Raw genomic sequence first — 12408 nt, forward strand, 5'->3', positions numbered from 1 at the left:
AGGAGGAGCCAAAAACTGGGGCAGGGTCGAACACGGCTTGATGCTCGTTCGAGTAACGAGCACCATCGAGTATGCTAATACTCAAACGAGCATCAAGCTCGGCAGAGTATGTTTGCTCAACTCTAATTTTGAGTAAAACTCAAAGAATTAATTGCTTATTTTGGGGGGATGAAATCGCAATTTTCCTGAAGCGTCATTTAAGTTCGCAATATTAGACCTATAAAAGGGTCCTCTTGCCAAATTTGTCATAATTTTGCCTGCCTTGTTTCCATATTTAAACAATCTTGCTTCCTTTTATTTAACCAGATTTCGTAGGACTCTTTTGCTGTTGTCCATTTCTGCTTGTTTTGATCATTTGGCTTATCCTGAAACTGGGTGTATGCATTGTCAGGACTCAGGGGCCGGGAAACTGAAAGTCCCTGAGAATACCTGCAGCCCCTGTCCCTACCTACTTGCCCCCCTTGGCTAAGCCCCAGGGCGACAACTGGGCGATGGTCCCTACACTCACTAGGGAAGGGGAACACCGGGACTAACAAGCAGACAGACACTGGAACAAACAACAGCAAGGAGTCAGACTATCTGGGTCGGCAATGAGAGGGTACGCAGTACAAGAGGGTCAGGCAAAGGCAACGTCAGGTTCAAAAACAGGTAGTCAAAAGTCAGGAGTCACAACAAGAAGTACGCTGGTGTAGCAGGAAGACCAAACTAACACTGGCACTGGAATGCAGACACAAGCAGGTTAAAATGCTCCCGCCCCAGCAGCACTGGAGAACCCGCCCCCAGCCTTGCAGGTGGCAGGGAGGGAGACACATGCCTGGTTGCCATGATACCGAAGACGGGGAGCGGGGCAACACCCACCACGTCCCTAGCAACCCGGTGGTGAGGAGGAGGCTGGCGGCCAGGGGAGGTGACGAGGACCGGGTCTTCCCTGTGCCACACAGCAGCAGCCCGTGTGACAGAACCGCCGGTGAGAGCACGAGGGACCTGCGAACCTGAATTGATTTATCCTATCCCTTTATATTTCTTTTTAGAGATAGTACATAAGCCATTATCTTGCCTTGGATGATGGCTTTGGCCGCATCCCAGAGCAACTGAGGAATTATTGGAATGTACTTCATTATCTGACAAATACTCTATCCACCCTCTCTTTAATAGTGCACAGAAAATTTCATCTTCAGTTAGATATGATGGGAACCTCCATATATAATCCATGCCCCTCGGGATCTCCTCGCACAGGGACAACATCACTGGAGCATGCTGTGAAATTACCAAATCCCCTATAGAAATTCGAGTTAGTCTTGGCAACAAATGAAGTGACCAAAATATATAATCTATTCTAGACCATGAATTATGCACATGTGAAAAATGTGTGAGTGCTGATTCTTGTCGTTCAATATCTTTATTGATCACTGATGTGTAAATTTTGGCAAAGCTAAAGAATAAATTAATTTTGGTTATGAAATCTCTTTCATTACATCATAGAGGCACGTCTAGTGGTCAACAAGCTCTACATATGCAGGAAAAGAGGTCCACTGCACACAAGGGGCTTCTGAGAGCCTTTTCTTAGGCCAAGGGTAGAACCACTTTTAGGGCCTCCGGGGACAAGACCGTTCTTCTAATCGCACCACAAATCTAATCATTTCTATATCTGCCTGACATGTAAATGTATGCAAAGTTTTGCTTGATTTTTTTTTTTTACAAAGAGTGTACTTCAAAACTCTCCATTTTCGATTCAATCCCAATATTTTTTTTAGAGTTCAGACATTTACTGTGGAATAAGAAATCTGCAAGAATTAAATTAGAGACCTTTCAAAGCTATAAGCGGTCTGGAAGACTGGCAGTTCCAAATGTTTGGATTATATTTTATAATGAACAGTTACTCCAGTTAAGCCCCATTTACATGCAAAGGTGATCGCTCAAAATTAATTCAAAAGATAGCTTGAATGTCAGTTTGAGCAATCATTTTGCATAAACTACTATTGGGCACTAATGCTCATTAGTAGTTTATTAGCTTCATTGCACGTAAATGAAGCTCCCTTTGCAGTATGCAGATAACAATGGGCAATCTGTTATCTGCATACAGCACCATTGGTCTCCCAAGGGACTGCAGCTGAAAACAATGTTATCAGCGCTCCAGTGGAGAATCACAGCATGCGGTCCCTGCTATCAGCTGGTCGGCCAAACAATAGTTATTATGCTAAACTAAAAATCATCGTTCGGCCGAAAAGCTAACAATGGGAGCATTTACATGCAACGATTATCACTCAAAAAACATTGTTTGAATGAACTTTGAGCGATAATTGTTGTGTGTAAATGGGTCTTTAGTCATGTGGATATCATCGCTCCTTATTATGTTTTATGGGTGGTACAGAGGGGACAAATTTCACCTCGGTTGTGATAGCATGGCACAAAAAGTTATCTTAACGCATTAAAAAACTAATGTTCTCTTATCTTAACACAACAATAACCATTGTAAAGTAATTCAACGAGTAAATAAACCACCTTTATAGCAGGGCGAATTATGATATCATGCTGCATAATGAGTCAAGCTAAAGAGTTAGTTTATACGTAACGATTATCATTCACATTCAGTGGTACAGTAAATATGAATGACTAAACTACTGAGCAAACGAGATTTAGATGATTTATCTCATGTTCAAACTGGCTGCATGAGCAAACTTTGTCATTGTTCACTCATGTGAATGATTTCTTGCTCCGTGTAAAGCAGCCTAATCCATCTGTAGGTCACACAGGTTGGACCTCCACGAACAGTAATTTATGGAAACACAAAGAGTAGACCATAAATGTTCATTCTAGGAAATTTCTTTAGTTGACCCTGAGTTATGTTTTTATGTGTTCTGGGTTCTCTCACACAAGCTGCAAAAACATGTCTATGCAAGAATATATTTCTAGAAATGGCACTATTTCACAGTTTGTTCATTTTTTAATAATAGTAGATTCCATCACTCATGGTTTCACAATGGTAGACAGGTTGGGAAGGTTATATTTTCATATGCAGTAGTTGAAAGATCTTTTTTTAAATGTCTCAGTCAGGGGAATTCAAATCTCATAATCATTATTCTAATACATTGAATTGTCTTAAAGGGGTTTTGACATGAAAAAAAAAAAATTGTACTCACCTTGCCTGGCCTGGCCCGATCGCCAGGCATGTCCCCTCCAGCCGGCATCTTCTTCTGTGCCTTTAAAGCAGAGCAGGAGCGGTCAAAAAGACCGCTTCCTGCTCTGGTCCGTCCGTCAGGCACTTCCGAGGTCAACGGACGGACCGCTCACAGCAAGCACGTCACAAGCAGTGCTTGCTGTGGGCGGCCCGTCCGTCCGGCTGAACTCCGGAGTGCTGCGCATGCGCAGTGGAGACGCAGCCCGTCCTGACTCCTGTCAGAGGGCACCTCTCCACTGCGCATGCGCGCGATCCCGGAGCGGCGCGGCTGCTGGAGGAAGAAGACTGCCTGCCGGGAGCTGACCCCCCGATGTCAACAACAACAGAAGAACAGGTAAGTGTTATCTTTTTATGCTTTAGCAGCCATTAAACCATGGGTTCCCTGGGTCCATTAGGCAGACCAGGGAACAATGGCTGCTAAAGCATAAAAAAATTATTCATGTCAGAACCCCTTTAATTTAGAAATCAACCCTTAGAACAAGTCATGTTTTGAATATCATGTTGGTTTTAGTGTTGAGGGTTACAGTATGTAAGAAGCTGCTTGTTCTCTGATTAAAATGTATCTAATGTCTTGTCTTTTGTCTCTTCAGTATGCTGCTTGGCTCATGCTGTGGGTATCTTGGAATGTATTTATTATTTGTTTCTATTTGGAAGCTGGAGACCTTTCCAAGGTAAGTTATCTTTTCATAGACCCTATGAATAATTATCATTGATTAGAAAAATCAATAGGAATAACCATAAGATCCATTATTGTTTGTGTTAATCGCTATTAATACTTTTAAGGCGCATGTGATGTCATGTGTTACAATGATGCATGTTTTCTGTTATCTATCTGATTTACTTTTGAGTTTACCGTATTGTCCAAAGCTATATAATCTATAAAAATGCATGATACTTTTCATCTCTCTTATTTTATATACAAGTGTTACTGTTGTAGTTCACAATGAATAACATATGAGAAATTATTCTACTGAATGCTATATAACTTTGGGACATTTTAGTGAACAATAATTCTTATTGTTGCGAAACATTCTAAATATATATGGTGACTGCTACAAAGTTATACGTCTTTTTTGATTGATATCTTTATTACATTCTTTATGGCATCTTATTTTTTTTCTTTCCAAAATGGATTCATAAAATAAATGAATTACTCCCTAAAAATGAATTGTAAAAGGTAATTCCAGTAAATGCATACAATAGCTAAATCGCTGCTCTGGTGTACGTATGCTTATTCACTTGTGGATCCAAAAACAGTGCTTAATATTGGCAGGGCATTTGCTGTGATGTGGGATGTCACTGAAAGTCAGGTGACGGCTGCAGCCAATCAGAGGCCGCTGTGTCAACACTTGTTCTCCTGGCATCAGCACTCACACCCTGAGCACCATGATACCAGGAGTTAGGGAACATGATGCTGTAGTGGGGCTGTAGTGCTGTATCATGGTGGCAAGGACAGGTAAGTACTGCTCCTCTTCTTATTTTAGCAAGAGGGGACTAAAGGTGGCATGTTGTCCAGTAAGCGGACAAGGCCTTTAAGTTACAAGGGTGATGCATTGACATATTCTGTTACTAGCAACTCTGATATGTGGTAAATCTATTGCAGATTACAGTACATTGCTAAGCCATAGCATTAAAACCAATTGCAGATTAAGTGAATAACATTGATTATATTGTTGAAGGGGTTGGATATGTTATGCAGCAACTGACCCATCAGTTCTTAAAATTGATAAGTAGGAAGCAAGAAAAGTGGGGAAGTGTAAGGATCTGAATGACTTTGACATGGGCCAAATTGAGATGGTCAGATGACTAGATCAGGACATCTTCAAAACTTCAGGTCTTATGTGGCATTCCCAAACTGGTCTAAAGAAGGACATCTTGTGAATCAGGGACAGAGTCGTGAACATCAAAGGCTCATTGAAGTATTTCAGTAGTTGAGGCTAACCTATCTGGTTCAGGTCCATAGAAGAGTTGCTCTAGCACAAATTGCTGAAAAATTTACTGCTGGCTATGCACCGCACCTTGCTGGGTATTGAGCTGAATACAGACAGTTGAGGGTATGTTTGTAACTTACCTGTGACAGAAATGACAATAGACTGCACTAGGGTAAGAAGGTAAACTGGTAAAAGCAGTATGATACTCTGGGTAATGTTCTGCTGGAAACTTTGAGTGCTGGCATTTATGGTTATGTTACATTGACACATACGACCTATGTAAACATTGTTGCAGACCAAGTATACCTCCCGACGACAACAGTATTTCCTAATGGCATCAGAATAATGCATCCTTCCACACTACAAAAATAGATCATAAATGTGTCATTGCTCGTTGGCCACCACAGTGTCATGGTGAGATGGCTGCAATGTGGGAAACAGACTGGCATTAGTCCGAGCCACATGATGATGCTTTTGGTACAAGCGACTTGTCACAACAGTAGTTACCAGCCCTTACGCTTGTTGAATGAGGATTTTTCATCTAATGTTGGTGATGTTTGGTCTAGTTTACAAACCATCTTGCCAGATATGTTGCTGGTGCCCTTTTAATACTGTGGTGTTATATCTATGAAATTTACTGTTGTGTCAATAGTGATTACTCAATAGTGATTACCATCTGTTTATTGGCATTCCCTATTTCCATCTAGGAATAGTTTAAGTGTCCCAGGCTCAGGATGTGGGGCCGTTCTTATTAGGAGGTTTTCCCATATTAGCATTGTAGGACCAGATTTCCCTTTTTTTCACCCTTGTTGTGTTTGGTTTGGGTTTATAGCGTTCTCCTTATTATTTCCTTATTATATTCGCTCGGCTGAGACAGAACAAAATGGCTTGAGTAACATGACAAAGACTTGAAGGTAATGATTTGTCCTCCAAATTACCCAGACATCATTCTGATTGAACATCTGGGAAATGTCCTGATGAAACTAGTCCAAGCCATAGAGGTCCCATCTCCTAATTTATAGGACTTAAATTCTCTGCTGCTAATTTCTTGATGCCAGATACTACAGGATACCTTCAGAGGTCTTCTGCAGTCCATGTCTTCGCAGGTTAGAGCTATTTTGGTGGCACAAGTGAGACCAAACAATATTAGGCAGGTTGTTTTAATAGTATAATTGATTTACGTATATACCATACACTATACTAATGGAGAAGGCCATGTCCATGTATGCTTGGAATCTAAAAAAATTTGAAAATAGAGATGAGATGCAGGGGATGTGTAATCTGCATTAAAGGGGGTTTTCCGACTTTAAACAACTGATCCTCAGTATAGGTTATCAGTAGCTGATCGGCAGGGGTCCACAACTCAGGACCTCCGCTGATGAGCTGTTCGCTGAGTTGCTGTTTAAGTGTACGGAGCCTAAAGCAGACAGCTCCATATATTGTGCAGTAGCCTGGCATGATATCATAGGCACAGCTGCCATTCACTTCAATCGAAGCAGTGCTTGCAATAGCATGTCAGGTCATTGTACAATGTACAGAGTTGTCTGCTCCCAGCTCCTTACACTAAAGCAGTGGCCCAGTGAACAGCAGATTGCTAAAGATCCCAAATGGCAGATTCCCGGCAATCTGATATCGGTAGTCTATCCTAAAGACAAGTCAGCAGTTATTTACATCTGGAGAACCCCCTTAAGAATGGATGAGACTATGCAGCCTTAGAGGTAAAGTGCTGGAGTAGTGGTTGAGAAAGTTTATGATTATCGATAAGGGTGGTTATTGTTTGAACATGAAATGTGGAAGTGGTAAATATAGGCTTTCAAGAATTGATACATAAACGCATATCATGTTCGTATGTGTTTGATATTACACTGAATAAATAATGGATAGTATGTTTGGCATAGTTAAGTACATTGACATCAGTACTTGTAAGCTACTATTGATTAATGTTATGTATATCTGTTGGAACTCTTTGAAACTGTCATTGTCTATATAAACAGGCAAAAGTAATGCTTTAATATCTTTAGTTGGTATGACATATTTGTCTCTAATGCATCAATTGGTATTTAGTCTGAATTACATTTCAGTTTGATATGCTTGATTTTCACTTAGCAAAGATAAAAGAAGCCTTTGAGGCTATTGTGCTATATTAGCTGTCACTTTTTGCGCATTGCTTATTAGCCAGCTTTTCACATTTCACATTCATGTTTTCATTTTGTGCATTCATAGCTGAGCATAAATATGACACCAACCCTGTAATGACACTCATAAGTATTTCCTCTTGTTATAAAATGACATGTCGAGGCTGAAAAATATATTACATAAAATTGGTTTAAAATGGAGAATAAAACATACCCTTCAGGCAAGTAATGATTTAAAGTATAGCTTTATTCAGAAGCCACCACAGGAGGTAGGTTTATAGTGCTCCTTTGTATTGGCAAAATTCAAGCCTATTAGTATCATTTTAAAACAACATAAATTATGCTCTATATACTTTGAGCAAATGTAATACAGTCAACCTGATAGCTTCCTGCACTAAGCATTGCCAGAGGGACTTTTAAACTGTGTATGTATTACCCTTGACTTTTTTATGGGATTTTTTTTGTAAACTTTTTACACTGCTGCAGAATTTGTCCTTTCATCCATTCCAACCTTAAACCAAAATTCATCTGTTGAATTCAATAAGATGGTAATTTTGTTGTATAATTGTAGTGCATCGATCCTGTACTGGAGCATGTACAGCCACGTGCCTAGCCATTTTACTTGTCTTGTAGTTCAACTTCATTATCAAGTTGCCCCTTCTTCTTTATGTACCATAAAGTAAATTAAATTAACTATTAAGGCCCATTTAGACACAACAATTATCGCTCAAATTTCGCTCAAAAGCCATCTTTTGAGCGATAATCGTTGTGTCTAAACATGCTGTCATCATACACTGTTCGTAGACTATTCATTCATCGGTGATTTCTAGCAAGCAAGCTAAAAATCACCAATGACTGTTATCAGCGCCGCATGCTGATTTCCTCAGTGGACAGAGTTGATAGCATTCTTTCAGCTGGAATCCCACTGGGACTTCTCAACAGGATACCATCTGACAGCTCAGAGAACAAAGCAGCTGTCAGCAGCTCAGTTGTTTAGCCTGCAAATGCAATGTTGGCTTGTTCACATGAGAATTGTTCAGTCCCTGTATAAGCAAATATGAGGGACTGTGGGATTGCTGTTTAAACCAAGCAATAGGTGAAGAAGCCAACAATTATTTTTATGCCTGCATAAAATGAACAACAAATAAAAAGCGAACAATTCTTGGTTGTCATTCACTTGTTGGCTTGAGTTTAGACAGAACGATTATTATTCACTTTTGCTTCTTTGAATGATTTTTTTGAATGATAATCCTTCCATCTAAATACAGCACTTGACTAATTACTTCTACAGCAGGAAGGTCACAGTAAAAATCCCTTAAATGCCTTTTACACTGCCCAGTGGTCAGGCAGGAATGTTTGTGTGAATGTTCATTCACCTGATCATTGGGCCATGTGAAGCTGCTTTCGATCACCCACATATTTTATGTGGAACTAAAAAGTCATTATTGTGGGTGGCACATCTCCCCATGTGAAAGAGGGATGTGCTGCTGACAGCAATGAACTAGTATGGAGAATCAGCAATCATGAATGCCCACTTGTCTTCCATACTGTCTCAGTTTTATATAATGGGTCCAATGTTACCAGGATTAGATACAAGATGAAGAGTACTAGCAGTCTTTTCTTTAAATTTGTTTCTGATTAGGCTTTATGTTTCACTTTGAGATGGAAAAACTGCACTAAATTTGCACTGAGCTATACCTAAATAGGAACATCACAGAGGGGAATCCATAAACCAGAACAAAGAGCTATGCTGTAAGAACAATCCACGTAGTATAGTTCCTCTAAATATCTGATATACAAAATTACCCATTCTCTGTTTAGCGTGTCCAAAATTTCCTCAACAATATCAGCTGCTTCCTAGGGCTGCCTGGCTATTATCTGAAAAAAACAAATTCAGAACTGATAGGTAAGGTTTAATTAAAAATAACATTAAAAAAAGGTTAGTCGGTACTAATTGCCTATCCTGGCAAATTAAATAGAGAAATCAAGGAGTGGGATCCCTATTGTTACGCTAAGATAACAGAGAGTGGTTCCTCATTTATCACAATCCAACAAAATAGTGATGTAATGAACCCAGACTGACCACATGCCACCTGTTTTCATGCTATATGTAGGTCAGATTACCATAGGCTATACTACCTGGACTCCATATAGGATAAGCCCTACTATTGAGATTTACCCCTTAGTGACGGCGCTATCGTAAAACTACGTCCTGCTGTTGCAGGACGTGTATGGAGGGAGGTAGCGCCGCTATCTCCCTCCATACAGCGCGGGCGTCAGCTGTTTATTACAGCTGATACCCGCAGGCAATAGCCGCGCTTGGCCGTTCGGATAAATAAAGGAGCTACGATTTTTTAAAAGGGAGTAGGAAAAAACAAAAATGGAAAAAAGCAAAAAAGCTCCGTCACTAAAGGGTTAATAGATATTACATTACCAAGCAGGGAAAACCAGTAGTGTTAAACACTATTTCAGTACATATTCCAAATACATTCACTCTATCTGGGCTGCAGTCATATATTCAAAATGTTCTAGCATTAATCATAACCCTGCCTGCCACATCAGGACTGTGAAACAGTTAAAGATTAGAGATGAGCGAGCATACTCGTCCGAGCTTGATGCTCGTTCAAGTATTAGGGTGCTCGAGATGCTCGTTACTCGAGACGAGCACCACGCGGTACTCGTCTCGATTAAACAAGCACTGACCATTGAATTCAATGAAGCCGGCAATACAGCCGGCTCCATTGAAAGCAATGGGCTGCCGGCAAGCGCGGGATGAATTGTCGGGAAGGGGTTAAATATATAAGCCCTTCCCTGCAATTCATCCAGAAATGTGTAAAAATAAAAAATATATATATACTCACCTTGTCCCAGCAGACGGAGTTCAGCGCGGCTGGCCTGCAGTGGGTGTGAAGGGGGTGTGAGTCAAACATTTCCCTGATTGGTCACAGCCTGACCAATCAGAGGCAGATCTCACTCCCATGAATTCATGAATGGGTGAGTGAATGCTGCCTCTGATTGGCTCAGCGCAGCTCTCAGCTGAATGACAGCAGTTCAGCACCACAGTGCAGGGGACAGCAGGAGAACACGCGGATGTGCCCCGGCAGCTGAAGGGAGGTGAGTATCTATTTTTTTGTTTTTTAAATCACTTTTAATTCATTTCCAGGGAATGGCTTATATGTAAAGTCCTTCCCTGAAAAAGAATTTAGGTGTGCCAGCGGACCATTGTCTTCAATGGAGTCGCCGGCAGCAGCAGCGGCTCCATTGAAGAGAATGCCTGCATTTTTATTCTTTTTTACACTAAAATCTTTCTTTTTCAGGTAAGGGCTTATATTTTTAAGCCCTTCCCGAAAATTCATCCCGCGCTCGCCGGCAGCCCATTGCTTTCAATGGAGCCGGCTGTATTACCGGCTCCATTTAATTCAATGGGCTAACATCGTTCTTCTCTGCCACAGCTGTTACAGCTGTGGCAGAGGAGAACGATCGTTATGCTGACAGTGCGGGGGAGGGGGGGTCTCACTCTTGCCACTATTGTGGCTTAATAGTGAGACCACGGAGTCCGAAAGGCAGCCCTGCATGTTGCTTCTCGCCTGCCCTATGCATTTCTGTGTTTTTTACGTGACTTTGGTGATTTGCTAAGATTTTCACAAATGAAAACCTTAGCGGAGCACCAGTCATATACAAAAATGCTCGAGTCGCCCATTGACTTCAATGGGGTTCGTTACTCAAAACGAACTCTCGAGCATCACTGAAAGTTCGACTCGAGTAACGAGCACCCGAGCATTTTGGTGCTCGCTCATCTCTATTAAAGATAATAAAAAAATCCATGTTTATAGGGTCCATTTCTGTAATGGTGTAATCTACTACACTGCTGCCTACATGGGAGTTTATCGGATGCTTTCTTAGGCCTTAGTCACACGGGCATTTTTGCCCACGATTTGCGGATCGCATGACATATGCGCATCCGCAAATCGCGTGACCAGGGCCGAAAAATCGCCCAAAAAAACTGCTCCTAGCCGCGTTTCAATAGAAACGGGCCGGAGCAGTGCAGCGCTGTCCAGCGCATTGAATTCAATGGAGCCGGCAATACAGCCGGCTCTATTGAAAGCAATGCGCTGCGGGCGATCTCACGATTAATTTTCGGGAAGGGCTTATAAGCCCTTCCCTGCAATTCATCCAGAAATGTGTAAAAACAAAAAAATAAATATATACTCACCTGGTCCCGGCAGACGGAGTTCAGCCGCGGCCGGCGGCTGTTCTCCTGAACTGCTCTCTGTAGTATTCAGCAGCAGGGGATTTAAAATCCCCGCCTGCTGAATGAACTGCCTCTGATGGGTCACAGCTTGACCAATCAGAGGCAGCTCTCACTCACACCCATTCATGAATTCATGAATGGGTGAGTGCTGCCTCTGATTGGCTCAGCGCAGGGACCAATCAGGGGCAGCTCTCAGCTGTCATTCAATAGGGCAGCTCTCAGCTGTCATTCAGAGAATTTATGAATGGGTGTGAGTGAGATCTGCCTCTGATTGGTCAGGCTGTGACCAATCAGAGGCAGCTCATTCAGCAGGCGGGGATTTTAAATCCCCGGCTGCTGAATACTACAGAGAGCAGTTCAGGAGAACTGCCGCCGGCCGCGGCTGAACTCCGTCTGCACGGACCAGGTGAGTATTTTTTTTTTTTTCTTTTTACACATTTCTGGATGAATTGCAGGGAAGGGCTTATATTTTTAAGCCCTTCCCGGAAATTCATCCCGCGCTTGCCGGCAGCCCATTGCTTTCAATGGAGCCGGCTGTATTGCCGGCTCCATTGAATTCAATGGGCAAACATCATTCTTCTCTGCCACAGCTGTTACAGCTGTGGCAGAGGAGAATGATTTGTCTAATATATGTTCTCAATGGGGTCGGCGCTGCTGCCGCCGGCCCCATTGAGCGCATATAGAGAAGAGAACAGGAATCGCAGATCGCAGATAGGTGCGATCTGCGATTTCTGTTCTATAATTTATCGGACGAGCGCATAAAAAGCGCTCATGTGTCCGATACCATTGCAAAGCAATGGTTTCATAAAATCGCCGGACGCATGCGCATGCGCAAATCGCGCGAAAAAACGCCCGTCTGACTGAGCCCTTAAAGAGTATCCCTTGCTGTAGCTATTGAGTATGTAAAGTCCC

At 41.9% G+C, this 12408-nt stretch overlaps 1 protein-coding gene across 1 annotated transcript in view; it reads left to right on the forward strand.

Moving 5' to 3' along the window:
- NKAIN2 (sodium/potassium transporting ATPase interacting 2) overlaps window positions 1-12408 on the forward strand; it is a 793322-nt gene that overhangs the window by 401318 nt on the left and 379596 nt on the right. The window contains exon 3 of the mRNA XM_066591198.1: window positions 3769-3849. Within this exon, the coding sequence (XP_066447295.1) occupies window positions 3769-3849 (81 nt within the window). The remainder of the gene's footprint in view (window positions 1-3768; window positions 3850-12408) is intronic.

The sequence above is a fragment of the Eleutherodactylus coqui genome, chromosome 1 (genome assembly GCF_035609145.1).
Source record: "Eleutherodactylus coqui strain aEleCoq1 chromosome 1, aEleCoq1.hap1, whole genome shotgun sequence".
NCBI lineage: Eukaryota > Metazoa > Chordata > Amphibia > Anura > Eleutherodactylidae > Eleutherodactylus > Eleutherodactylus coqui.